This window comes from Dermochelys coriacea, chromosome 16 (genome assembly GCF_009764565.3).
Source record: "Dermochelys coriacea isolate rDerCor1 chromosome 16, rDerCor1.pri.v4, whole genome shotgun sequence".
NCBI lineage: Eukaryota > Metazoa > Chordata > Testudines > Dermochelyidae > Dermochelys > Dermochelys coriacea.
This window is the reverse complement of record NC_050083.1, coordinates 4,507,716-4,534,486: the sequence shown is the minus strand read 5'-3', so window position 1 is coordinate 4,534,486 and position 26,771 is coordinate 4,507,716. Positions and strand designations below refer to the sequence as shown.

At 53.1% G+C, this 26,771-nt stretch overlaps 1 protein-coding gene across 12 annotated transcripts; it reads right to left on the bottom strand.

Annotated features, from left to right (window-relative positions):
- Positions 1–398: 398 nt before the first annotated feature.
- Positions 399–25,057, bottom strand: LOC119844222 (zinc finger protein 135-like). Of its 12 annotated transcripts, none has more exons than XM_038374795.2 (4): positions 24,919–25,057; positions 6,956–7,071; positions 6,289–6,378; positions 399–3,008 (listed from the first exon to the last, which is right to left on the bottom strand). In XM_038374795.2, exons 3-4 carry the CDS (start codon positions 6,359–6,361, stop codon positions 1,567–1,569), a joined length of 1,515 nt encoding a protein of 504 aa, XP_038230723.1. In that variant the 5' UTR covers positions 6,362–6,378; positions 6,956–7,071; positions 24,919–25,057; the 3' UTR covers positions 399–1,566. The 12 variants fall into 12 exon arrangements, with proteins under 12 accessions (XP_038230723.1, XP_043354589.1, XP_038230722.1 ...); XM_043498654.1 differs by lacking the exon at positions 24,919–25,057 and adding an exon at positions 11,232–11,361; XM_038374794.2 differs by lacking the exon at positions 24,919–25,057 and adding an exon at positions 10,558–10,685.
- Positions 25,058–26,771: the final 1,714 nt, after the last annotated feature.

The following is a 26,771-nucleotide window of genomic DNA, read 5'->3' as shown; positions in this document are numbered from 1 at the left end:
ACCCAACTGTGCTGTTTCCATTAGTGCACACTCCCAGCTGCTATTGCCTGTCCTAATCCAGTTACTCAGCCACTCCGAGGGAGCGTTAAACTTTCACTGGCTGGGGCAGCAGGGATCCTCCAAATGGCCTGCTTACTCTCACCACCACCTCCTCTAGCAACTCCCAGAAATACTGGTGAGCCAATGTCCCAGCAGGGTCCGAAGGCCAGGTGTCTGCTCTGGGGGTTGGGTCAGAGCTATTAAGAGAGCCTTCTGAACTCCCTGGGGAAGGGGCCTGTTTTCTTCTAGGTCTGACATATATACCTGGCATACTTTGGGGCTCTCGGAATATAAATGATGGCGATGATAGAAAGAAAGGATTCCCAGATACTGGGGAAAAATTAAAATCGGCTCTGTGCTTTAAAATGTAAAAAGACTCTTTACTGTATATACATTAAACAGCTCTAACACAGACCTCACAGAAACATCTCACACAGAACCACACACTGTCTGGGAAGGACAGAGAAAAAGAATGAGAATAAAGAGAACAAATTTTTACTTCCAGGTCAGAAACCTCCAGCCTACATCGTGTCACCTCACTGACTGCACATGCATGAGCAGGTCCTTTCCAATTCTTACCAAAAATGCCACTGGACGATAGTCTCTCCCGACTCTGCTGACCTTTCTGACACTCTACAATGGTTTCACATTGGAGCTGGATAGCAGCTGCCATTCTGAGTCGTTCCGTGGAGGTTTGGCCTAATTCCTTCCCTACATTTAGAGACAATTTTGTGTGTGTGACTTCTAAAGAAAGCTCTTTTTATCCAGTTCAGTTTTAAATAACTCAAGAGATGGGGCCCCATCCCCCTAGCTGGGGAAATGACCCACAGCCTAACGGATCTCACTGGCAGAAGTTTTCCCCCAGTATTTGGCCTAGGTTTTCTTTTTCTTAGTTTTATCCCGTTATTGCTGGGAAGTGGGAATTAGTCTCACCCTGCCTGCTTCATTCCACTAGATGATCTCTGTCCATTCTCTCATAAGCCAATGCCAATGTTTGTGCATGAGTCGACCTTTAAGACCCACAGCGTTCAAACAGGTTCTTACCCAATTTTCTAGAGGGATGTGTCTGGTTGGGGCAGTGCCCCGGGGTGAATTGTAATGTGCAGTAGGATGTGCTGCTGCATGTCGGTCCTCTCTCACAGCCAGCTCCGCAGGGGTTAGCAGCTCTGCATGGCTGAAGCCTGAACTTCCCTCTGCTCCTGCACAGCTTCTGTGAGTGCACCTCTGGTAGCCTGCAGGTGATCAGTGCATGCCAGCCCATGGGGGCACAGCCCATGGGGACAGTCACTGGGACACTGAGCCAAGGCTGGCTGCCTGAGGTCTGCATTTGTCCTGTGCTGCTATGGTGTTGCCAGAGGGCTGCAGGGCCTTGGGTGGATGTTTCCCTCCCTGGGGCCTGATGGCCAAGGTTAGGGGCAGGGCCCCTTGGCACTTCCCAGGAACTGATGGCTGAGCTTAGGGGCAGGGCGCGATGGCACAGAGGGGCCAGTCCTTGTGGGCATGCTGGTGCTGGGCCAGGCCAGAGCTCTAGCTGAAGGCCTTGCTGCATTGGGTGCACTGGTAGGGCTGCTCATGCCGGTGGGTGTGCGGGTGCTGCAGGAGCGTGGTACTGTCCCCAAAACCCTTGGTGCACTGTGCACTGGCATAGAGGCTCTGCCCCACATGGGTGCGGTGGTGCTTGCTCAGGGTGGAGCTGTCGCTGAAGCGCTTGCCACACTCGGCACAGGCAAAGGGGCGCTCCCCGGTGTGGGTGCGCTGGTGCTGCAGCAGGTTGGAGCTCAGGCTGAAGCGCTTGCCGCACTGGGTGCAGGTGTAGGGGCGCTCGCCCAAGTGGGTGCGCTGGTGCTGGATGAGGTTGGAGCTGAGGCTGAAGTGGCGGCCGCACTGTGTGCACTGGTAGGGGCGCTCCCCGGTGTGGGTGCGCTGGTGCTGCAGCAGGTTGGAGCTCTGCGTGAAGCGCTTGCCGCACTGGGCGCAGGCAAAGGGGCGCTCGCCTGCATGCGTGCGCTGGTGCTGCAGGAGGTTAGAGCTGAGGCTGAAGGCCTTGCCGCACTCGGTGCACAGGTAGGGCCGCTCGCCCGTGTGCGTGCGCTGGTGCTTGAAGAGTGTGGAACTGAGGCTGAAGCTCTTGCCGCACTCGGTGCACACGTAGGGGCGCTCGCCCGTGTGCGTGCGCTGGTGCTTGATGAGGGTGGAGCTCTCACTGAAGCCCCGGCCGCAGGCCGTGCACTTGTAGGGGCGCTCGCCCGTGTGCGTGCGCTGATGCTTGATGAGCGTGGAGCTGTCGCTAAAACCCTTGCTGCAGTCCGGGCATTTGTAGGGGCGCTCGCCCGTGTGCGTGCGCTGGTGCCGGATGAGATCAGAGCTCTGGCTGAAGCCCTTGCTACACTCGCTGCACTTGTAGGGACGCTCGCCTAGGTGGGCGCGCTGGTGCTGCACCAGCTCCGAGCTCTGGCCGAAGCAGCGCCCACAGCTGGCACACTTGTGGGCTTTCTCCCTGCTGTGCACCTGCTGGTGCTGGATGAGGTAGGAGCTGAGGATGAAGCCCTTGCCACACTCAGTGCACTTGTAGGGGCGCTCGCCCGTGTGCATGCGATGGTGCTTGAGCAGGGTGGAGCTGTCACTGAAGCCCCTGCCGCAGTCAGGGCACTTGTAGGGGCGCTCGCCGGTGTGAGTGCGCAGGTGCCGGATGAGGTCAGAACTCTGGCTGAAGCCCTTCCCACACTCACTGCATTTATAGGGCTTATCCCCTGTGAAGGCTCTTGGTTGGGCAGCAGCATCATGGTGATTCCCTGTAGCTCCTTCCCTGTGTTGGCTTGGAGGGCCTTGCCATTCCCAGCTCGCCTCGCAGTCACTCTTGGGACTCTGGAGAAGGGCCCCGCTGGATCCCCCTAACAGTGTCCCATGCAGATCAGTTTTCTCAGGATCAGGCGTCTCCACCACATTATCACCCAAAAACCCATCTACTGCTGGAACAAAGAGAATCTGGCCATGACTCAGCCCATGTGCCAAGGCAACCTTGGCGGGGAGGGGCAGCATGCAGATACAGGCATGGGGGTTCAGCCCGTTTGAGGCCTTGTCTACACACAAAGTGGCACCTGTTTAACTTAAGATGTGATCCAAAATCTATTTGGTCACACTTGTGCCAAAGGCTGTGTGAATGCGCTTATTTCAGTCTAGCTTAAGTCAACTGGGCATAGGTTTTAAGGCACTCAAAGCAAAATCAGAGTGTCCACACACAGGAGTTTGCACCAGTTTCACTAAATGGGTTTTCACTCCTATAGTGAACACACAGCAACTTCCTAGTGTAGAAGACTGAACATCAGCAGCTGATTTGTACAGCCTCCCAAGACAGTGCACAGGCCAACATCCTGTCTTAACACCCAGAGCAAGGATGAGAATCGTCCCAGAGCCCACTCAGAACTTGGGGAGAGCTCTGGGTTGAAGAGACATTCAACATCAAGCCCCTTTCTCCTTCCTTCTGGAACAGGCTCATTCCAGGCTGGGAATGTCTGCCCCAACATTTGCTCAGTCCTGAGATCCCTGCCTCCCGTGCATGCTCCTCTGCTCCATGAAGTGCCCATACCACACAAGGCAAACTGCCTTCTTGTGCCCAATTACATACCCGCTTCCCATCCAGCTGAGACACATGCCCCAGATATTATAGCACGCCTTGGGATGGTCTCTCCTGGCCCTCCCCTTGCCTCTCCTGGCAGCTTCCACCCCTGAGAAGCACACGTCCATCTCTCGAGTTCTGCTCCATCAGGCTTCCAGATGGAATCTGAGAGGTGGTGTTACCCTGTAAAGCCCTAAGCAGCCACAGTGTCATAGCTGAGAGCCACACACAGGCACTGCAGGTGGAGCCCCTCAATATGGATGAGGAGGAAGGGCTGACGGCACCTCTAGAATGGTCTCCAGCAGTGCTGGACCTTGCTCTCTTTGGGACCCACCAGAGCCTGGCTTTGTGAGCCTGCAATGCCTGTCTACATTCCAGGCTTTTGGGGAGAGAGAGGTTTATTTATTGTCCCCAGTCAGCCCTGGAATGAGCTGCTCTTTCTACTGTATTGTGCAAAATGTGTTCTAATTAACGGGACAGGGCACCTGAAAAGGGGTTATAAATGTCTAAATTACATTAACAAATCATTAAGGTTGCTGAGTCAACACCGCAGAAGTTAGGAAATGGCAGAATGAAGGTTGCTTGGCAGACTTCCCCTTCCCCCCCTGGGGCATATGCACTATGAGACAGTCTTCAATTACTTGACCACATGCTATTTTTCCCACAGTACCCTGCCTCATTCAGTGTGTAGGACGGAAGGTGCTCAGAGAACAGGTACTTCAGTATTTCTTCTTGCCCTCAGTCAGTGTGTGGCCCTATGCAGTACTACATGACCCCTCCAAACCCTCCCCAAATATAGAACTATTCATTTCTTCACAAGCTTCTCTAGGTTGCTCTCATGGCAGCAGCTTAGGCCCAGTCCTCAAGGGTAGTTAGGCAACAAACGTCCATTGATTCCAAGGACTGCCTTAATTCATGAATGGTGGTACAGCACTAGCTCTGAGGTAGGAGAAATTATCTCCATTTTAAACCTGGGGAGCGGAGACCAAAGGTGTCAATGTCAACTCATTGTGGGTGCCCGATTTGGGATGTCAAGGGCCTGACTTTTCAGAGCACTCAGCAAGTATCAGCACTGTGTGTTCATGGCAGAGCCCTCATTTACATCAGCTGCAGCTGGGGGTGCTCAGCACTGCTGCAACTCCAGCCCCAGGTGTTTCAATTGGGCACCCAGAAAATGAGGAACACACAGTGGCCACCTATGAAAATGCTGGTTTATCTGATTGCCCATCACACAGGAACTGTGCGCCAGAGGCAGGGACAGGACTGTCCATCCTGTGCTCTGACAGGCAGGGGTCTCGTGAAAACCGAGAACGGGACGAGACTCAGGGCTCCTGGGGATGCTATAGGGCTCACAGGTCCTGCTGCCTCAGTCCCCTCAAATGGTCTCTGTCCCTCCCCTGCCCCCCCACTCTGCTCCTATACCCACTCCTTCTGCCATGGCTCCTGCCCTTCCCCCTGCTACCCTCCCCAACCCTAGTTCCTGCCCTTCAACCACTTTGTTCTTACCCCCTCCCCTATTTCCCCCCACCCCCTAGGCTTCTCTTCCCCCTTTCCATACCTCCCCTTCTTCCTCCCTTCCTGGCAGCACTGCAGAGTATGGAGGTGCTTGCCAGAAGATGGTCAACCCAGAAGATGCAGCATGAAAACCCCTCCCCCTGAAAATCCTGCTCAGGAGGAGGGGGCCAGCTGGCTGTTCCCTTCCTCACCCCCCACTTTCTTCGCAAGACTGACTCCTGACAGAAGCCGTCCAGCCTTTTGCTTCCAATATGGCGCTGCTCACTTGGTGGAGAATACACAGCTGGTTTTCTGCACTGTCGGAGGACCTTTCCTCCCAACCCCAGCAGAGGGAAGAGCTGCCTTCCAACCAAAATCATGACCTCTCTGATAGGAATAAACAGGAAGACTGATGTCTCTTTCCTGTTCCCGGCATTAAGGGGTTAATGAACTACAGCGCTCCCTGTCCTTGACTCAGGCTCACTACAGTACTGTCAGCACCACTGTCCAGCGCTCCCATCCACCTCTACCAGACACTGAAAAGCAGCACGTCCCCCTTCACCAGCTAACTCGCGCTCTCATACAACCTGGGCATTGTTCAGGCACAACAGAGTTACCCACAGGATGGTGTGAAGGTCTCTTAGTACCAGGCTTGGAGCGAAAGCTGTGTGGTAAAGCGGGAGTTGGATGAAGCTGAGGGAAGTGCTGCTCTGAGGTATCTACTGAAGGTGGAAGGGGAAGAGCCTTGTATAGCGTTTGGGAGGGGCTGTTCAGAGAGCACCGTATGTGACGGGACGATGGCCAGGAATGTGGCAGTCTCTGCCCTTAACCTCTTGTTTCTGTAAAGTTTCTCATGGGTGAGCACTGGGTTGCTGAACCAGACCTGCCATTAAATGAGGCTTTCATCTGGGATTCTCTAATTCCAGGCTGATCACAATGTCTAACCAAGCAGAAAAGCCCCATGGCAGGAAGGTGACTAAGTGTCACAGCCAGATCCTTACTCTGATGGCAGGCTTCAGCCCTTGCACAAGAGACTGGTGGGATGGGGCAGGAAAGTGACAGCTCAGCTCTTCTTGGCTTTCCAGCTTTTGGGTTCATGCACCGATAGTTCCTGAGTTGATTTAGCTTTTAGCCCTCACCTGTGAGCCTTGCGATCTCTGTTTTCTCCAAGTCCTGGGGATCCAGGACCTGCAGCTCTTCCTCTCGCTCCATCCAGGAGATCACAAATCCTGCTCAGGGGAAAGGAAATGGGCAGCAGGTTACAAACTCCAAATCCTGTGCTGGAGGAGACATGCAGCCTGAATGGAGGGGAAAATGCTTGGAGACGTCAGGAAAAGTAAGGCATCTGCTGGGAGATATGCTGTGTCCCACAGAGACCCCACACGCAGTAGACCACCACTATTAGTCGGTTTCTCATTTCTAACCTTGCACAGAGCCCAGGCCCTCCCCAGGACAGGGGACCTGGGGTCCGAGGAATGGGAGAAGGGAATTAACAGGAGCACGAGAACACCGATACACATACATACCTGGCCTTTCTCCAGGAAGCTCTAAGGTGAGCACAAGGGATTGCTGTTCAGGGGTCACATCTACAGCCTCCACACCCTTTCCTGGTGCTTTACCATCCTTGAGTAAGCCCAAAGCTTAATGTCATTGATGGGACAGTGTCAGACCCCCCCCCCCCAGACTTCAGGGGCTCTTATGGGCACATATCACCACGAAACGTGAAAGGAGCCAGGGAAGATGTATGAGCTGGAGTTGACCCATGCATGTCACTGAGAAGAGGTCTGAGTAAAATCAATCCCCTACCCTGAGAGAGCAGAGTCTGGTCATTCTCCTGAATGATGGAGAGGGCCTCTACCCTTTGTCCAAACAGCCCACTCAGCCTCCAAGAATCACAGGCATCTCAGTGAAACCAGCAGCACCTGAAACAACAGATAGCCGCATGCAACATCTTCCCCCAGTGCTGCCCCTGGCCCCAGGTGCTTGGGCCAGGGATGGAGAAGGAGGAGCAGAGCCAGCAACTTGAAAACACACTTGAAATTGGAGTACTGAGGCCAGGTTGAGTCCCATAAATGCAGCCAAAAGGCCAGGAAGACAATGCCAGAGCCCCCCAGGGCCCAGGCCTCACTGCAACCAGCTTTTTCCCCTGCTCCAGGCAGCTGAGCCCTGCATTTAACACCTACAAACTCACTAACCAGGTTCCTTCTCCTGGGGCGACCCTGGAGAGATGGCATGGACACCAGGCACCCAGCTATGGGGACCGGGGGCTACTGCCGGGAAGCTCTTGGAGGGAACAATCAGACATCTCTAGGATCCCGCAGACACAGGGGAGCACATCACTGCCAGGCTTGGCTGGGTGACGCCTAGCACAGCAGGGCCAGCTAGTGCCACGGTCTCAGGTCAATTTGAGCCTTCTGATTGGTTATTCTGCCCAAAGGGGCGGGCAGTTGATCTCTCCCTCTCCCCTCAGCAAACCAAAGCCACCCTGAGTGGGGGGTGGGGCTAAATCCCTGGATCCACTCCCCAGTCTGGAAAGGGTAGAGGGGATCCCTCTGCAGCCCCCCCAGGCCTGGTAGAGGGGTTGAAGAGCCAGGGGGAGCAGAGATTGGGGCAGAATTAATTGCAGGGCAGGGATGGGCAGATGTGGGGCAAGAGCTCCTGCAGCAGGGGCCAAAATCCCCTCACCCAATCCAGCTGGGAGCATGGCAGCACTGATTGTCCCCTGCGCTCAGGGATGGGCAGGGCAATCCAACCCTACAACACAACACAGTCATCCAGAACATCTCAGGATTTTTTCTCTCTTCAGGTTGGCAGCACTGGTGGTGAGATATCCTAGCAGGAGCGTAGGCAGTATGGGGGGGGGAGAATCAGGGCAGGAAGGAACCCGGGGGAGAAATGGCTGCTGGGACCAAGGCCCAGAGAAGAGGCTGCCTGGGAGATGGGCCTGCTGGGCTGGGGCTGGGGCTGGGCTGCAGCAGGCTATGGGGAGAGAGCAGCCCCTGAAAGGACAGTAGCACCTTTATTGCCAATGAGCGTGGAGTTGGGGAGGGGTCAGTGGGAGAGGTGTGGCGCAGGACATGGGGAGACAGTGCCCCATCTCTTACAGGGACAGAAGCCTGTAAAATCTGGGCTGCCCTTGGTGAAGCAAAACCTCAGAAAAGGGAGCCATTTTCAGTGTTGTGGGTGAGAGGAAGGGAGACCAGGCTCAAAGGACAAGAGGAATGAGCTGCAGATTTCCTGGAAGGCAGATTTAAAAGCAGGTCAGCTCAGGATCTCAGCAGCTTGAGTTGGCAGTCACATTCCCCACCATTATTAATGCATACACACTGCCCCAAAAACATAGTTCCAGCTGCCAGCCAGCTCTGTCTCAGAAGAACGCCTTCTGCCTTGGGCTGCCTTTATTTTCCCCAAGATGACTCAGAGCCTCTCATTTGGAACTAAAAATTAATGGTAGCTTAGATGCAAGTGATCACAACCTGATCACATTTTAAATGTGCAAAAAGTTCAAAACAGCAACATGTATACTTCATGCTTTCAAAGGATGAGTTTCACAAATCTGAAAACAAATGAGAAATCAGCTGGGAGGAAGAATTTAATCAGAAAAACATGAAAAACAACTGAGAATTGTTTAAGACACTTTACTGGATGCACAAAAAGCCAACAAATGGAAGAAGGGGGAAATGGACAGTATTGAATATAAATCAGAAGCTAGGAAGTATAGGAAACTGCTAAGGGAAGCAAAGAGACACAAGGAGAAATCTATGGCCAGCAGAGTTAAGGACAATAAGAAGGCATTTTTAAAGTATACCTGGAACAAAAAGAACAATGGTATTGGTCCATTAGTAGATGTAAATGGTAGAAGTATCAATAATAATGCAGAAAAGCCAGAAGGGTTTAATAAATATTTCAGTTCTGTATTTGTGGAAAAAAAACAATGATGTTGTCTCATGGTGATGATGATACTCTTTTTACTCCAATAATATCTCAGGAGGATTTTAAACCGCAGTTATTAATGGGTACAACATGCCCTTCTTAGTTTTAGGCAGTAAGCATGCATGGCTTTGGACCTGAGTAGCCTGGTTGTCTATTGCTTTAAAGAGAATTGTTTTTTTCAAGTAATTCTACTTAGAAAAAACAACAAGGAGTCCTTGTGGCATCTTAAAGACTAACACATTTATTTGGGCATAAGCTTTCATGGGCTAGAACCCACTTCATCAGAAAGTTGCAGTACTGTGAGTGGCTGAACACACTGGGCTGACTTGGAGAGGGCCAAGGCACATTACTGAGCAGAGAACAGGAGGCTGCATAGGAGGCATTTACATAAAAAACCTACATATTACATGTAAAGGCAATAGTAACTGCCCTACTTAAATGGGAATGTTCTGCACCAGCTGCAAAGTTTACCTTTTGAAATGACACTTGCACTGCTGGCCCACAACTTTAACAGAATGAGTGATTTGGCTGATATTCCTAGATTTCAGGGTCACAATGGATCCTGTTGGCCTTAGAATCCATGAATCGCTCTTCTTAGGCCTACAGTTTATTTACCTATCCAGGGAAAGGGCTTTGGGCATGTTTCTTGTGAGAGAAAGCTCCAGGGGTTCGTAAGTGGCGTGCGTAGTCCTTGCAGCATGTTAACATAGCGCAGAAGGACAGACTGGTTCCCTTTCTCCCTAGAGCAGGCAAGGCCACGGCCAGATGAGGGGGTAAGATATATTATCTGGTCCATATTTTTAGAGACCACATTATACAGCAGTGTGGCTATCTCTGAGGTGAAACACAGCAACTACTGTTCACAGCAACACTGGGACAGAAAAGCAAAATTCACATATCCAATTGAAAGTGCGGGGGGGTGGGGGGAGGAGGAGGAGGAGGATAGATTTAGATAGGCAAAATATAGCAAGTTGGAAACGGAATATGGGAAAAGTAGCCACCATCTTTACACTTGTGAAGTGACGCAAGGCTTTTCAAGTCAGTGGGAGTTTGACTCCAGTGGGAGCAGAACCGGGCAAACTCCCACCCTTACGCAGCAAAGCGAGGGCTGCCTTAGACCAGGACTGACCGCCGGTCCCTTTGGAGCGCTTTGAACAGCAGGCTTAGTATGAGCCATGGGACAGGTGGGGAAACTGAGGCACGGGACAGCAAAGTGACCGGCCTGATGTCACCCAGCCGGTCAGTGGCAGAGCTTCCCAGCGCTGCCGAGCCCCAGCCCCTGGGCCGTGCTGGCCCCTCCGGATACCACAGCGTAGCCAGACGGGAGGTGCCGCAGCGCGCCGCCCAGCCCCCAAGCGCAAGCCCGGCCCCGGGGGTGTCGTGCCGGCCGCCCCCGGAAAGCGGCGATGGATCGCGGGACCCGCCTGCCCGGCCCCGCCCCCGCCCCCGCCCCCGGCCCCCGCCCCGGCCCTCACCTGGGCCCATCCGCAGCCAGGCCGGCCGCAGTGCGCGCGGCGCCCGCCTCTCCCCGCCCCACGGGCCCGGGGACGCGCCGGGGAAGCGGCTTTTCGGCGCAGGGGCCTCTGGGAAACGTAGTTCGGCCGGCCCGGGCAGCCCTGACACCGGCCCCGCCGCTGGGGAGCGCCCTAAGCCCCGGCGTCCTTCCCCGGCCGCAGCTGGGGCAGGGAGCCTCCGGCCTCCCCATCCCCAGGACAGGCGACGGCCCAAGGCGGCCTGGGCTAAAGGGGCGCGTTCGCTGCCCATCCCCACCAGCGCCCCGAAGGGAGCGTCACCCTGCCGGAGAGTGGGGCGGCCTCCGGACATGCCCAGCTGCGACAGGGCTCACCGCCGCCAGCCCTGGCCTCAGTTTCCCACCAAGTATCAGGAGTAACCTACTTCCACCCCCAGTCATTAAACAGCATCCCCCCTCTCCTGGTGTCCGCTGTATTAAACAACATCCTGCTCCCAAAAGAACCCAATTGATATTCCCACCCCTTAGGTTTGGGGCTCCACAATCCCTTGCAAGGCCTGCAAACTCTCCCTTTTTTAAGTTCAGGAGTTCACAGCCCTTCTTGTTGCAGCTGGGCCCTGGCTGAGTTCTTCTGAGCAGTCTCTGACTAAGCCTCTCAGCCTGTTTTTTGTCACCCACCTGATCACTCCTTGACCCTTCCCGAGAGGGTCTAATTGCCCCAAACATCTGTCTGAACCAGCACAGGTTTTGCCTCACCCACCCTGCAAGGCTCAAGGTCCCAGGCCCTTAAAAGAATAACAGCCTGGGCCTTCCTTCACCTTCTCCCTCCCAGACACTTCCCTGGCACCATCTTCCTTGCACCCAGCACCCATTCTGATGCTTATTCCTTTGGCTTCCACTTGCCTTCTCAGGTTACCTGGAACAGGTAACGGACCTCTCAGACTAGTTCCTCTAGCTGTGAAGGATCAGGATCCAGTTACAACAACGAGTACTTGTGGCACGTTAGAGACTAACAAATTTATTTGGGCATAAGCTTATGCCCAAATAAATTTGCTAGTCTCTAATGTGCTACAAGAATTCCTTGTTGTTTTTGCTGATACAGATTAACATGGCTACCACCCTGCATCCAATTACAAACACAAATATATTTGGAAAGCTGCTTAGCATGATGCCCATTCCAAGGGGGAGAGATTTTCCTCCTCCTCACCAAGGGAGGAGGCAGCAATCAGCAGAAAAATGAGGAACCACCTCCTGAATGCAATCCTGCTGCTCCAGAAGATGGTTCCTCAGAGACTCCCAGAACACAAGGAGAGTGGGGGGCCCTAGTGATCAGTAAAGAACCCTCCAGAGCAGCCAGGACCAGCACCAGACCGAATCCCTTGCATGACAGGTGCTCTCCACAAAGCCACCAATGTCCTTGTTCAAATCCTTCCTTACAACTCCTCCCTGCTGGGATGACACCCAATGGCAGGCACTGGGCATCCTGGTGCTGCGGCACTATTACGATGGCTTGTCTTCCCTCATTTATCTGTTGTATCCCTCTGTTGTTGTCTCACCATGTGCTTAGCATTCAAACCCTTTGGGGGCAGATACTGGATCTCAAGGAGTTACTGAAATAGAAATAATGAAGTGGTAGAGGGCTTGTCTTGTGCTCGCTCTCTCTCTCTTTGGCCCTATGGCCACATTGGAGGGCTTCACCTTTCAGCATTTCCTGTCATTTTCTGTAGTTGCCTCCCACCCCATGGGGATGTGACAAGGACTCTGGGTCCCCAAACTCTGTGGATCCCTGGGTGTGTGGGGTACTGCAAGCTCGGAAGCGAGTCCAGGAGGTGCTCTGCACTCCTTTAGGCACCTATAAGCTCTAGCGCCGTATGAGGCCCCAGGAGACCCTCACTCCTACAGGTGCCTTCACCTGGCAGAAAAGGACAGGTGAAAATACCCTTGGTACCACTTGGTTACTGAAGAGGTAATACAGTCAGTTCCTAAGACAGCTCCTAGGGGGCAGTGCAGCAGACTAGTGCTGAGAAATACATAGTCAATAAAAATAACGAGGAGTCCTTGTGGCACCTTAGAGACTATCAAATGTATTTGGGCATAAGCTTTCGTGGGTTAGAACCCACTGATTTAAGGGTGGCAATTTTGCAACAGAAAAGCTTCAAAAACAGAGTCCAGTGAGAAACTGCTGAGCTTGAATTAATATGCAAACTAGATACAATTAACTTGGGTTTGAATAGAGACTGGGAGTGGCTGGGTCATTACACATATTGAATCTATTTCCCTATGTTAAGTATCCTCACACTTTCTTGTCAACTGTCTAAATGGGCCATCTTGATTATCACTACAAATTTTTTTTCTCCTGCTGATAATAGCTCATCTTAATTAATTAGCCTCTTAGAGTTTGTATGGCAACTTCCACCTTCTCTGTATGTATATATATAACTTCTTACTATATGTTCCATTCTATGCATCCAATGAAGTGGGGTAGCCCACGAAAGCTTATGCTCTAATAAATTTGTTAGTCTTTAAGGTGCCACAAGTACTCCTGTTCTTTTTTGCGGATACAGACTAACACGGCTGCTAATCTGAAAGCAAATACATTTGTTAGTCTCTAAAGTGCACAAGGACTCCTCATTATTTTTGCTGATACAGACTAACATGGCTTCCACTCTGAAACCTGTCACATAGTCAATAGAGTTCCTGTATTCTAATTCCCTAAAATATACAGCATGTCACTATTGTAACCTGTTCTACTTGATACACTATGTTTGAAATAACCTGGAGCAGTGGTTCTCAGCCATTTTGGGCTCGGGACCCATTTTAAAATGTTTATGGCCTGTTGCAACCCAGAAAATTGTCTGGGTGTGGAGGGTGAGGGGACCCGGAGTCTCAAGTTTCCTCAGCCTGGCAGCGTAGGGCAGAGGAGAGGAGTAGAAGGGACAAGGAAGGTGCCTGTGCTGGATCCCTGGATTCTCTGTCATTGACCATTTTAAAATCTAGCTTGGCTGTTTCTCTAACAGATCTGCCCTAGGAATGATTGTGGGCCTGGTCTCTGGCCTGCATTATACAGGGGGTCAGATTAGATCGGGGTGGCCAACCTGAGCCTGAGAAGGAGCAGAATTTACCAATGTACATTGCCAAAGAGCCACAGTAATATGTCAGCAGCCCCCCTGTCAGCTCCCTACCCCGCTCCCAGCACTCCCACCCACCAGCAGCCCCATCAATCAGCACCTCCCCCTCCCTCCCCGCACCTCCTGATCAGCTGTTTCGTGGCATGCGGGAGGCTAGGGGCAGGAGGGGTTGGAGGAGCAAGGGCATGGCAGGCTCAGGGGAGGGGGCAGGAAGGGGTGGAGTGGGGGCAGGGCCTGTGGCAGAACCAGGGGTTAAGCAGTGAGCACCTCCCAGCACACTGGAAAGTTGGTGCCTGTAGCTCTAGCTCCGGAGTCGGTGCCTATACAAGGAGCCGCATATTAACTTCTGAAGAGCCCCATGTGGCTCCGGAGCCACAGGTTGGCTACCCCTGGACTAGATGATCACTAGATCATCGCAGAAGTAGTCCTTTCTGGCCTTGGTTTCCGTGAATCCCACCTGCTAGCACCATGGCCTCTGCACTGCCTCACAGCACCACCATCTCTACATTGCGCCCAACCATGTCAGAGACAGCACTGCCCTGGGGTGCCATAGATACAGCACTGTGTTCCCGGCGCCATGGCCTTGGCACTGCCCCTGTCATGATAGAGACAGCACTGCCCCCAGTGCCATGGCCTTGGCACTGCCTTCTGGCACCATAGAGACAGCATTGCGCCTTGGCACCACAGAGACAGCACTGCCTCCTGGCATCATGGCCTCCACACTTTTTAAAGACACCATAATAGAGGCTCAATTTAAATGTATACCCCAAATTAAAAAACAAAAAAGTGACACCGTGGCTAAACAACAAAGTAAAAGAAGCAGTGAGAGGCAAAAAGGCATTCTTTAAAAAGTGGAAGTTGAATCATAGAATCTCAGGGTTGGAAGGGACCTCAGGAGATCATCTAGTCCAACCCCCTGCTCAAAGCAGGACCAATCCTCAACTAAATCATCCCAGCCAGGGCTTTGTCAAGCCTGACCTTAAAACCTCTAACGAAGGAGATTCCACCACCTCCCTAGATAACCCATTCCAGTGCTTCACCACTAGTGAACTTCACCACTTCACCACTCAAATCCTAGTGAGGAAAATAGAAAGGAGCATAACCTCTGGCAAATGAAGTGTAAAAATATAATTAGAAAGGCCAAAAAAGAATTTGAAGAACAGCTAGCCAAAGACTCAAAAAGTAATAGCAAAATTTTTTTTTAAGTACATCAGAAGCAGGAAGCCTGCTAAACAACCAGTGGGGCCACAGGATGGTCGAGGGAAGAGCAGCCAGAGGGAACAGGGGAGAGACTGGAGAATAGCACTGTCACCAGGAAAAGGCAGGTCTATGTGATAGGGGACTCTTTATTGAGAAGAATAGACAGGCCTGTAACTAGAGCTGATCCAGAGAATAGAAGGGCGTGCTGTCTTCCGGGTGCTAAGATACGGGATCCTAAAGGGAGTGGGAAAGAATCCCCTAATTATCCTTCATGTGGGAACAAATGATACGGCTAGATTCTCGCTGGAAAGTATTAAGGGAGACTATGCTAGGCTGGGGAAGACGCTTAAGGAAATTGAGGCTCAGGTGATCTTTAGTGGGATCCTGCCTGTTCCTAGAGAAGGGCAACAAAGGTGTGACAAGATTATGACTGTCAACAGATGGCTTAGGCAGTGGTGCTATAAGGAGAGCTTTGGGATGTATGGCCACTGGGAGGCATTCACAGACAGAGGACAGTTCTCTCGGGATGGACTTCATCTGAGTAGGGAAGGAAATAGACTTCTAGGATCAAGGCTGGCACAACTGATAAAGAGAGCTTTAAACTAGGAATTTGGGGGAGATGGTTGGGAGATGTCCAGGTAATCTCCATGCCAGATTTTAGCATTGAGAGGGAAGAAGACGAAGTAAGAAAAGATACAGCCGTGGATAGGAGAATGTATATAAGGAGCGAGGGCGGAGTGGATACTAATCTAATAGGTTATACTGGCTGTAGAATGACTGTGCTTAATAGGGTACAAAATGTGAACGAGGCCAAACAGCAAAAATTAAGATGTTTGTACACCAATGCGAGGAGCCTAGGTAACAAAATGGAGGAACTAGAGCTACTGGTGCAGGAAGTGAAAGCAGATATTATAGGGATAACAGAAACATGGTGGAATAGTAGTCATGACTGGACTACAGGTATTGAAGGGTATGTGTTGTTTAGGAAAGACAGAAATAAAGGTAAAGGTGGTGGAGTAGCATTGTATATCAATGATGAGATAGAATGTAAAGAAATAAGAAGCGATGCAATGGATAAGGCAGAGTCCGTATGGGCAAAAATTACACTGGGGAAGATAACTAGTAAAGCCTCTCCTACGATAGTGCTTGGGATATGCTATAGACCTCCGGGATCTAATTTGGATATGGATAGAGCCCTTTTTAATGTTTTTAATAAAGTAAATACTAATGGAAACTGCGTGATCATGGGAGACTTTAACTTCCCAGATATAGACTGGAGGACCAGTGCTAGTAATAATAATAGGGCTCAGATTTTCCTAGATGCGATAGCTGATGGATTCCTTCATCAAGTAGTTGCTGAACCGACTAGAGAGGATGCCATTTTAGATTTAATTTTGGTGAGTAGCGAGGACCTCATAGAAGAAATGGTTGTAGGGAATAATCTTGGCTCAAGTGATCATGAGCTAATTCAGTTCAAACTGAACGGAAGGATTAACAAAAATAAATCTGCAACTAGGGTTTTTAATTTCAAAAGGGCTGACTTTCAAAAATTAAGGAAATTAGTTAGGGAAGTGGAGTGGACTGAAGAATTTATGGATCTAAAAGGAGAGGAGGCCTGGGGTTACTTTAAATCAAAGCTGCAGAAGCTATCAGAAGCCTGTATCCCAAGAAAGGTGAAAAAATTCATAGGAAGGAGTAGTAGACCAAGCTGGATGAGCAAGCATCTTAGAGAGGTGATTAAGAAGAAGCAGAAAGCATACAGGGAGTGGAAGATGGGAGGGATCAGCAAGGAAAGCTACCTTATTGAGGTCAGAACATGTAGGGATAAAGTGAGACAGGCTAAAAGTCGAGTTGAGTTGGACCTTGCAAAGGGAATTAAAACCAATAGTAAAAGGTTCTATAGCCATATAAATAAGAAGAAAACTAAGAAAGAAGAAGTGGGGCCGCTAAACACTGAGGATGGAGTGGAGGTTAAAGATAATCTAGGCATGGCCCAATATCTAAACAAACACTTTGCCTCAGTCTTTAATAAGGCTAAAGAGGATTTTAGGGATAATGGTAGCATGACAAATGGGAATGAGGATATGGAGGTAGATATTACCATATCTGAGGTAGAAGTGAAACTCAAACAGCTTAATGGGACTAAATCGGGGGGCCCAGATAATCTTCATCCAAGAATATTAAAGGAATTGGCACCTGAAATTGCAAGCCCATTAGCAAGAATTTTTAATGAATCTGTAAACTCAGGAGTAGTACCGAATGATTGGAGAATTGCTAATATAGTTCCTATTTTTAAGAAAGGGAAAAAAAGTGATCCGGGTAACTACAGGCCAGTTAGTTTGACATCTGTAGTATGCAAGGTCCTGGAAAAAATTTTGAAGGAGAAATTAGTTAAGGACATTGAAGTCAATGGTAAATGGGACAAAATACAACATGGTTTTACAAAAGGTAGATCGTGCCAAACCAACCTAATCTCCTTTTTTGAAAAAGTAACAGATTTTTTAGATAAAGGAAACGCAATGGATCTAATTTACCTAGATTTCAGTAAGGCATTTGATACCGTGCCACATGGGGAATTATTAGTTAAATTGGAGAAGACGGGTATCAATATGAACATCAAAAGATGGATAAGGAATTGGTTAAAGGGGAGACTGCAACGGGTCCTACTGAAAGGCGAACTGTCAGGCTGGAGGGAGGTTACCAGTGGAGTTCCTCAGGGATCGGTTTTGGGACCAATCTTTTCTAATCTTTTTATTACTGACCTTGGCACAAAAAGTGGGAGTGTGCTAATAAAGTTTGCAGATGATACAAAGCTGGGAGGTATTGCCAATTCGGAGAAGGATCGGGATATTATACAGGAAGATCTGGATGACCTTGTAAACTGGAGTAATAGTAATAGGATGAAATTTAATAGTGAGAAATGTAAGGTTATGCATTTAGGGATTAATAACAAGAATTTTAGTTATAAGTTGGGGACGCATCAATTAGAAGTAACAGAAGAGGAGAAGGACCTTGGAGTATTGGTTGATCATAGGATGACTATGAGGTGCCAATGTGATATGGCTGTGAAAAAAGCTAATGCGGTTTTGGGATGCATCAGGAGAGGCATTTCCAGTAGGGATAAGGAGGTTTTAGTACCATTATACAAGGCACTGGTGAGACCTCACCTAGAATACTGTGTGCAGTTCTGGTCTCCCCTGTTTAAAAAGGATGAATTCAAACTGGAGCAGGTACAGAGAAGGGCTACTAGGATGATCCGAGGAATGGAAAACTTGTCTTATGAAAGGAGACTTAAGGAGCTTGCCTTGTTTAGCCTAACTAAAAGAAGGTTGAGGGGAGATATGATTGCTCTCTATAAATATATCAGAGGGATAAATACCGGAGAGGGAGAGGAATTATTTCAGCTCAACACCAATGTGGACACAAGAACAAATGGGTATAAACTGGCCACCAGGAAGTTTAGACTTGAAATTAGACGAAGGTTTCTAACCATCAGAGGAGTGATGTTTTGGAATAGCCTTCCAAGGGAAGCAGTGGGGGCAAAAGATCTATCTGGTTTTAAGATTCTACTCGATAAGTTTATGGAGGAGATGGTATGATGGGATAATGTGATTTTGGTAAGTAATTGATCTTTAAATATTCAGGGTAAATAGGCCTAATCCCCTGAGATGGGATATTAGATGGATGGGATCTGAGTTACCCAGGAAAGAATTTTCTGTTGTATCTGGCTGGTGAATCTTGCCCATATGCTCAGGGTTTAGCTGATCGCCATATTTGGGGTCGGGAAGGAATTTTCCTGCAGGGCAGATTGGAGAGGCCCTGGAGGTTTTTCGCCTTCCTCTGTAGCATGGGGCATGGGTGACTTGAGGGAGGCTTCTCTGCTCCTTGAAGTCTTTAAACCATGATTTGAGGACTTCAATAGCTCAGACATAGGTGAGGTTTTTCATAGGAGAGGGTGGGTGAGATTCTGTGGCCTGCGCTGTGCAGGAGGTCGGAGTAGATGATCAGAATGGTCCCTTCTGACCTTAGTATCTATGAATCTATGAGATGCTAAAGGAGCACTCAAGGACGATAAGGCCATTGCAGGGAAACTAAATGAATTCTTTGCATTGGTCTTCATGGCTGAGGATGTGAGAGAGATTCCCAAACCTAAGCCATTCTTTTTAAGTGACAGATCTGAGGAACTGTCCCAGATTGAGGTGTCATTACAGGAGGTTTGGGAACAAATTGATAAATTAAACAGTAATAAGCCACCGGGATCAGATGGTGTTCACCCAAGGAACGTAAATGTGAAATTGCAGAACTAACTGTCATCTGTAACCTATCATTTAAATCAGCTTCTGTACCAAATGACTGGAGGATAACTAATGTGACATCAATTTTTTAAAAGAGCTCCAGAAGGGATCTCGGCAATTACAGGCCAGTAAGCCTGACTTCAGTACTGGGCAAACTGGCTGAAACTATAGTCAAGAACAAAATTGTTAGACACATAGATTAACATAATTTGTTGGGGGAAGAGTCAACGTGTTTTTTGTAAAGGGAAATCATGCCTCACCAATCTACCAGAATTGTTTGAAGGGGTCAAAAAGCATGTGGACAAGGGTGATCCAGTGGATATAGTGTACTTAGATTTTCAGAAAGCCTTTGACAAGGTCCCTCACCAAAGGCTCTGAAGCAAAGGAAGCTGTCATGGGATAAAAGGGAAGGGTCCTCTCAAGGATTGGTAACTGGTTAAAAGATAGGAAACAAAGGGTAGGAATAAATGGCCAGTTTTCAGAATGGAGAGAGATAAATAGTGGTGTCCTCAAGGGATCTGTACTGGGCCTGGTGTCCTCCAGGGATCTGTACTGGGCCCAATCCTATTCAACATATTCATAAATTAACCGGAAAAAGGGGTAAACAGCGAGATGGCAAAATTTGTAGATGATACAAAACTACTCAAGTTAGTTAAGTCCCAGGCAGACTGTGAAGAGCTACTAAAGGATCTCTCAAAGCTGGGTGACTGGGCAACAAAATGGCAGATGAAATTAGATGTTGATAAATGCAAAGTAATGCACGTTGGAAAACATAATTCCAACTATACATATAAAATGATGGGGTCTAAATTAGCTGTTACCATTCAAGAAAGAGATCTGGGAGTCATTGTGGATAGTTCTCTGAAAACATCCACTCAATGTGCAGCAGCAATCAAAAAGGTGGACAGAATGTTGGGAAAAATTAAGAAAGGGATAGATAAGACAGAAAATATCATATTGCCTCTATATAAATCCATGGTATGACCCCATCTTGAATACTGTGTGCTGGCATCCTGGCCTCCACACTTTTGACACCCTTCTATCAGTGTAAGAGCAATTATAGTAGCTTAGCTTGGTCCCAGATATCTATCAACACAAGCCAGACCGCTAGAAAGTCGGTAGCATAGTGCCCTCACACAAATTTACATCCAGTTAAATCATTTCATGTCACGCCTTTAGCTCCTGTAGCTTTTAATGTTGACCAAGCCTAGGTAAGGACTGGTTACCACACTAGCCAATGCAATCCCCCAAATGGATTTTAATTCACACCCTTAGTCATTTTGTCTGTGGATGGATGCTCATTTTGGACAAAGTGTCCTATCTGAATGTAGCTTTAGGCTTTCTCTACACACAGACTTGATACTGGGAGAACTATTTCTGTCAGGGGATGTTATTCTACCCAAATAGTTTAATCAGTCCCCTACTGTGGATGCAGTGAGATTGGTATCAAGGTGCCATATTGCAGTAGAGCTTATTCTGCTTTCCACACAGGAATAACCAGACACTGCTATACCAATATAACTGCATCCACACTGCAGGGGCTGTACCAGTTTAACTCTGTGGGTAGATTTCAGAGTAGCAGCCTTGCTAGTCTATATCCGCAAAAAGAAAAGGAGGACTTGTGGCACCTTAGAGACTAACAAATTTATTTGAGCATAATGCATCCGATGAAGTGAGCTAAAGCTTATGCTCAAATAAATTTGTTAGTCTCTAAGGTGCCACAAGTCCTTCTGCTCTTTCTGTGGGTAGAGTTAAAGTGCTACAACTTTTGTTTGTAGACAAGGGCTAAACTAATTTTTTACCAATTTAAATTAAATCAAAATAGGACATGATCTGTGACAGGAGACTCCACCATAGAGTAGCACAGAGAGCACTGGCCAGTTGTGAGGTGCTTAAAGCTGCTTTGCACCAGAGCAGCAGGAGTGCACATCACCGATCCCCCTCCCCATCTGCACGGTCCCTGTGTGGGCACCCACCCACCTCTTTTCCCCTTCCCTTCCCCACCCTACCCTGCAGTCCCTGTGGAGTAGATGTAGTGCAACAAGAAGATTTTGAAAACAGGACAAAGGCTGAGAGTATGTTCCTCAGCAGAGAATGCCATGAAATACTACCTTCTTCAAAATGGCCACCAGCTACCCCAGGAAGCAAAGAGGGGGAGGGGAAGGCTGGCAGTAGCCATCTTTATTAAGGGCAACCTGTGGCGTCAGTTCTATTGAGAATACCGGCAATGGTGGCCATGTTGAAAAAGGGCAATTATTGGCAGGTATCCCTACAGGAGAATTCTTCATCCTCTACTGCAGGAGGAAGGCTGGGTTCTGGCCGAGAAGAGGAAAATGGCCATTACTTCTAAAAACACCCCTTCAACAACTACCCATTGCACCAGTTCTTGGCCACTTCTCCGCCAAGCTTGGCGTGAACAGGCCATGCCCAGGCTGAGATCAATAGGGACAAGCAAAGGGCTGACTGGCTGATGCACAGCCTAAAGGACCCCTTCCCTGACTAATGTTAACAGCCATCGACTCTGGATTTATTTGTACATCCTCAGAAAGTGGGGAGGGGCGAGGGAGAGCGGGGGTGCCATAGACTGGGCTGGGGGGCGGTCTCAGCGCAGGCCTGGGGGCTGCATGGTGTCAGGAGGTGGGAGAGGAGGCTGCTGCGATGGGAGGTTGGGAGCGATGCCAGGAGATGTCCAAAGCTGGGCTGGGGGGAGAAGTTTGGCTTGGGGGTGTTGGTGGCTGGGCAGGGAGAGTTGGGGGGCTGTCAGAGGCTGGATTCAGGGGGATGTTAGGCTGAGGGGTGTCAGGAGTGTTGGGGTGTCGGCTGGGGTGTCACTAGAGGGGATACGGGGCAGGGGGTTGATGGGGTGAGAGGGCAGGGCCAAGGGAAGGGGAGTCAGGGGCTGGGGGTGCAGGAAAGTATTGAGGCGGGGGAAGGTGTTCGGGAGGCTGGACTGGGGGTCGGAGGTTCAGGAGGCTGGCTGGGTTGGGGGGCTGGTCCGGCCCGGGGCAGCCGCCCTGTCCTTGGCTGAGCCCTGCCCCGGCTGGGGTGCGGCTGCAGGGCAGGAGGAGGAAGCCGCAGCGGTTCCGGGCACAGATCGCGCTGCCCGGAGCCTGCAGCAGCCGCCGCCCGCAGGAGCGTCCGGGGAAGAGGGCGGACCGGAGGGGCGGTGAGTGGCCCCGAAGGGAACCCAGACCCGGGCCTGCTTGGGTCCCCCCGCACCTGGCCCCCTTCTCTCTCCCCCCCCCCGCGACCGGCACCTGGCCCCCTTCTCTCCCTCCTCCCCCCCCCGCGACCGGCCCCTGGCCCCCTTCTCTCCCTCCTCCCCCCCCGCGACCGGCCCCTGGCCCCCTTCTCTCCCTCCTCCCCCCCCCCGCGACCGGCCCCTGGCCCCCTTCTCTCTCCCCCCCCCCCCCGCGACCGGCCCCTGGCCCCCTTCTCTCTCCCCCCCCCCCCGCGACCGGCCCCTGGCCCCCTTCTCTCCCTCCTCCCCCCGCGACCGCCCCTGGCCCCCTACTCTCTCCCCCCCCCCCGCGACCGGCCCCTGGCCCCCTTCTCTCCCTCCTCCCCCCCCGCGACCGGCCCCTGGCCCCCTTCTCTCCCTCCTCCCCCCCCGCGACCGGCCCCTGGCCCCCTTCTCTCTCCCCCCCCCCCCCGCGACCGGCCCCTGGCCCCCTTCTCTCCCTCCTCCCCCCGCGACCGGCCCCTGGCCCCCTTCTCTCCCTCCTCCCCCCCCCGCGACCGGCCCCTGGCCCCCTTCTCTCCCTCCTCCCCCCCCCCGCGACCGGCCCCTGGCCCCCTTCTCTCTCTCCTCCCCCCCCGCGACCGGCCCCTGGCCCCCTTCTCTCCCTCCTCCCCCCCCCGCGACCGGCCCCTGGCCCCCTTCTCTCCCTCCTCCCCCCCCCCGCGACCGGCCCCTGGCCCCCTTCTCTCTCTCCTCCCCCCCCCCGCGACCGGCCCCTGGCCCCCTTCTCTCTCTCCTCCCCCCCCCGCGACCGGCCCCGGGCCCCTTCTCTCTCTCCTCCCCCCCCCGCGACCGGCCCCTGGCCCCCTTCTCTCCCTCCTCCCCCCCCCCCCGCGACCGGCCCCTGGCCCCCTTCTCTCCCTCCTCCCCCCCCGCGACCGGCCCCTGGCCCCCTTCTCTCTCCCCCCCCCCCCCGCGACCGGCCCCTGGCCCCCTTCTCTCTCCCCCCCCCCCCGCGACCGGCACCTGGCCCCCTTCTCTCCCTCCTCCCCCCCCCGCGACCGGCCCCTGGCCCCCTTCTCTCTCTCCTCCCCCCCCGCGACCGGCCCCTGGCCCCCTTCTCTCCCTCCTCCCCCCCCCCGCGACCGGCCCCTGGCCCCCTTCTCTCTCCCCCGCCCCCGCGACCGGCCCCTGGCCCCCTTCTCTCTCTCCTCCCCCCCCGCGACCGGCCCCTGGCCCCCTTCTCTCTCCCCCCCCCCCCCCGCGACCGGCACCTGGCCCCCTTCTCTCCCTCCTCCCCCCCCCGCGACCGGCCCCTGGCCCCCTTCTCTCTCTCCTCCCCCCCCGCGACCGGCCCCTGCCCCCTTCTCTCTCCCCCCCACCCGCGACCGGCACCTGGCCCCCTTCTCTCCCTCCTCCCCCCCCCCCGCGACCGCCCCTGGCCCCCTTCTCTCTCTCCTCCCCCCCCGCGACCGGCCCCTGGCCCCCTTCTCTCTCTCCTCCCCCCCCCGCGACCGGCCCCTGGCCCCCTTCTCTCCCTCCTCCCCCCCCCGCGACCGGCCCCTGGCCCCCTTCTCTCTCTCTCCTCCCCCCCCCGCGACCGGCCCCTGGCCCCCTTCTCTCCCTCCTCCCCCCCCCCGCGACCGCCCCTGGCCCCCTTCTCTCCCTCCTCCCCCCCCCGCGACCGGCCCCTGGCCCCCTTCTCTCTCTCCTCCCCCCCCCGCGACCGGCCCCTGGCCCCCTTCTCTCTCTGCTCCCCCCCCCCCCCGCGACCGGCACCTGGCCCCCTTCTCTCTCTCCTCCCCCCCCCGCGACCGGCCCCTGGCCCCCTTCTCTCCCTCCTCCCCGCCCCGCGACCGGCCCCTGGCCCCCTCTCTCTCTCCTCCCCCCCCCGCGACCGCCCCTGGCCCCCTTCTCTCCCTCCCCCCCCCCCCCGCGACCGGCCCCTGGCCCCCTTCTCTCTCTTCTCCCCTCCCCCGCGACCGGCACCTGGCCCCCTTCTCTCTCTCCTCCCCCCCCCGCGACCGGCCCCTGGCCCCCTTCTCTCTCTCCTCCCCCCCCCGCGACCGCCCCTGGCCCCCTTCTCTCCCTCCCCCCCCCCCCGCGACCGGCACCTGGCCCCCTTCTCTCTCTCCTCCCCCCCCCCGCGACCGGCCCCTGGCCCCCTTCTCTCCCTCCCCCCCCCCCCGCGACCGGCACCTGGCCCCCTTCTCTCTCTTCTCCCCGCCCCGCGACCGGCACCTGGCCCCCTTCTCTCTCTTCTCCCCTCCCCCGCGACCGGCACCTGGCCCCCTTCTCTCTCTCCTCCCCCCCCCGCGACCGGCACCTGGCCCCCTTCTCTCCTCTCCTCCCTCAGAACCCGGCACCTGCCAGTGGAGCCCTTGGCTGTTCCCAGGGACCCTCCCCACTCCCCCCCACCCCACCCCACCCCCCCAGCACCCGCAGACTGGGCCCAGGGCAGTGATTTCAAAACTCCTGGCACATTCTCTATGCCCGCTGTTTGCCTCTGGGACTGGGGCTGGGTTTGGCTGGAGTTTGGGGGGAAGGGCTCAGTTTCTTACCTGCTCTGTGGGGTGAGCTGAGCAGCCTGGCCCGTGCTATGCACATCTGGCCTCTAGGAGCTGGACACCCCTGTGAAGAGCTTCTGTCATTGCTGCCATGGTTCCTTTGGACCTGCCCAGTGACCTGCCCACCCCCTTCTTGGGTTAATGGAGTCTCTCTCTTCTAGGAGCTGGGAAGATCTGCGGCTGCCCACAGAACTGAGCTGAGGCTGAGCCCGTTGGCCTGGGTCTGCTTGAACTGTGGATGGGTGTGATACAGATTTGCTGCTAGCGCAGACTTAGCTCCCTCTGCCGTAGTTCTCTGCTGTAGTTTGCCAGGTGGCTGGAGGCCCTGCAGCAGGAGAGGGCCTGTGATAGCTCGTCTTGCATGGGGAGAACATGGAGAGTGGCATCACGGTTGAAAACCCCTACGCCAGCGTGAATATTCCGCGAGGTCAGCTCGAGAACAGCTTCATTAAGCGCTACCTGGGGGAGGAGCCCTTCTCTCCCACTGTCATTGTTAATCCTGGGGCTGTGCCTACCTACCGAGCCCTAGAGCAGCTGAATGGTGCCAGTAAATCGGTGCCACTGGATAGTTGGGATGGTTCAAAAGTAATGACGCAGGAGTCCTGGGCTCAGCCATATAACCCTTATGCCAGCCTGCAGCTGCTGAACGGGGCTTCCTCAGCGCCGCTGTACACCATCGAGCTAGACAAGCAGCAGAAGAGTCCTGGGGTGGGCACGGACCGTGGCTGCTGTAAGTACTGCCCCTGCTGCCAGAAATGCTGCTGTGTCATCTCCTAACCCCACAAGCCCTGACCCCTTGCCACACCCAGACTGGCACCCTGCTGAGATGTCAGCCTGAGCCAGTCTCCTTAAGGAGGTGGGATCCTGCCAGTAGAACTGCAGCAAGGGGGCTGGGATGGACAGCCCCACAGCTATGGTGCCCATCCTAGCAGGAACTCTGGGATGCCTCTGGGGGAAACCGGAGCCAACAGCAGGCTTGCAGTCTCCTGAGACTCTCAGTGATCTTTGGCTCTCTCAGGGACGCTGGGGTATGGGCAGGGGTGTGACTATATTTGCCCTGGTCGCAGGGCGGCTTTCTAGACCTTGTTTATCCTATGGAAAGTGAGCTCAGGTACCACGGTGACTGGCATGTAGCAGTGATGTGCTACCAGCATCGTGGCCAGGCCTCGGGGGAGTTTCAAGACATGCTGACGAAACCTGAAGTGCTTTGTGCAGTGCCCTGTGGTGGAAACACGACCGCTTGCTCCCACTTACTGTCTGTGCTGGGGAACAGCCCTGATGCAACAGGCCATGCAGCTGTGCTGACCCCCGCGCAGACAAAGACATGCCAGGGTTTCACCCATTGGAGAAGCAAGAACCTGAGCTTGTGGGGGACTGAGCAGTGTTTTCTGGGTGCTTGTGGATTCCCACTGCTCCTCCTTGTGGCTGGGGCATGCTGGGAACAGTCTCGCCTAGCAGCGAAGGCTGTGTGCCTCTTGATTCTGTGGGGAAATGGCCTTGCAAACCAAGGCCTTGTCTACACATGACAGTCATGGTTAATGTGGTACAATTCTCTAGTGTGGCTGCAGTTAGACTGGGGGAAAGGTGCTCATACTGGTCTAGCATTCAGGTAGGGGAAGGGGAATGAGGTCTACTGGTACGAAGCACCTGGATCCTACTCTAGCTGTGTCCACGCTAGGACTTGGGCTGGTGGAACTGGGTAGGTAATGCTCACACCCCTGACCAACGTGGTTGAGAGGTACAAACTTTGTTTGCTAAGCAGGCTGGAATGAGGATTCTGCCAGTCCTTGCCTGCTCACCCTCCTGACAAAGGAAGGAAACACACCCAGGACAAACAAACAAAGCAG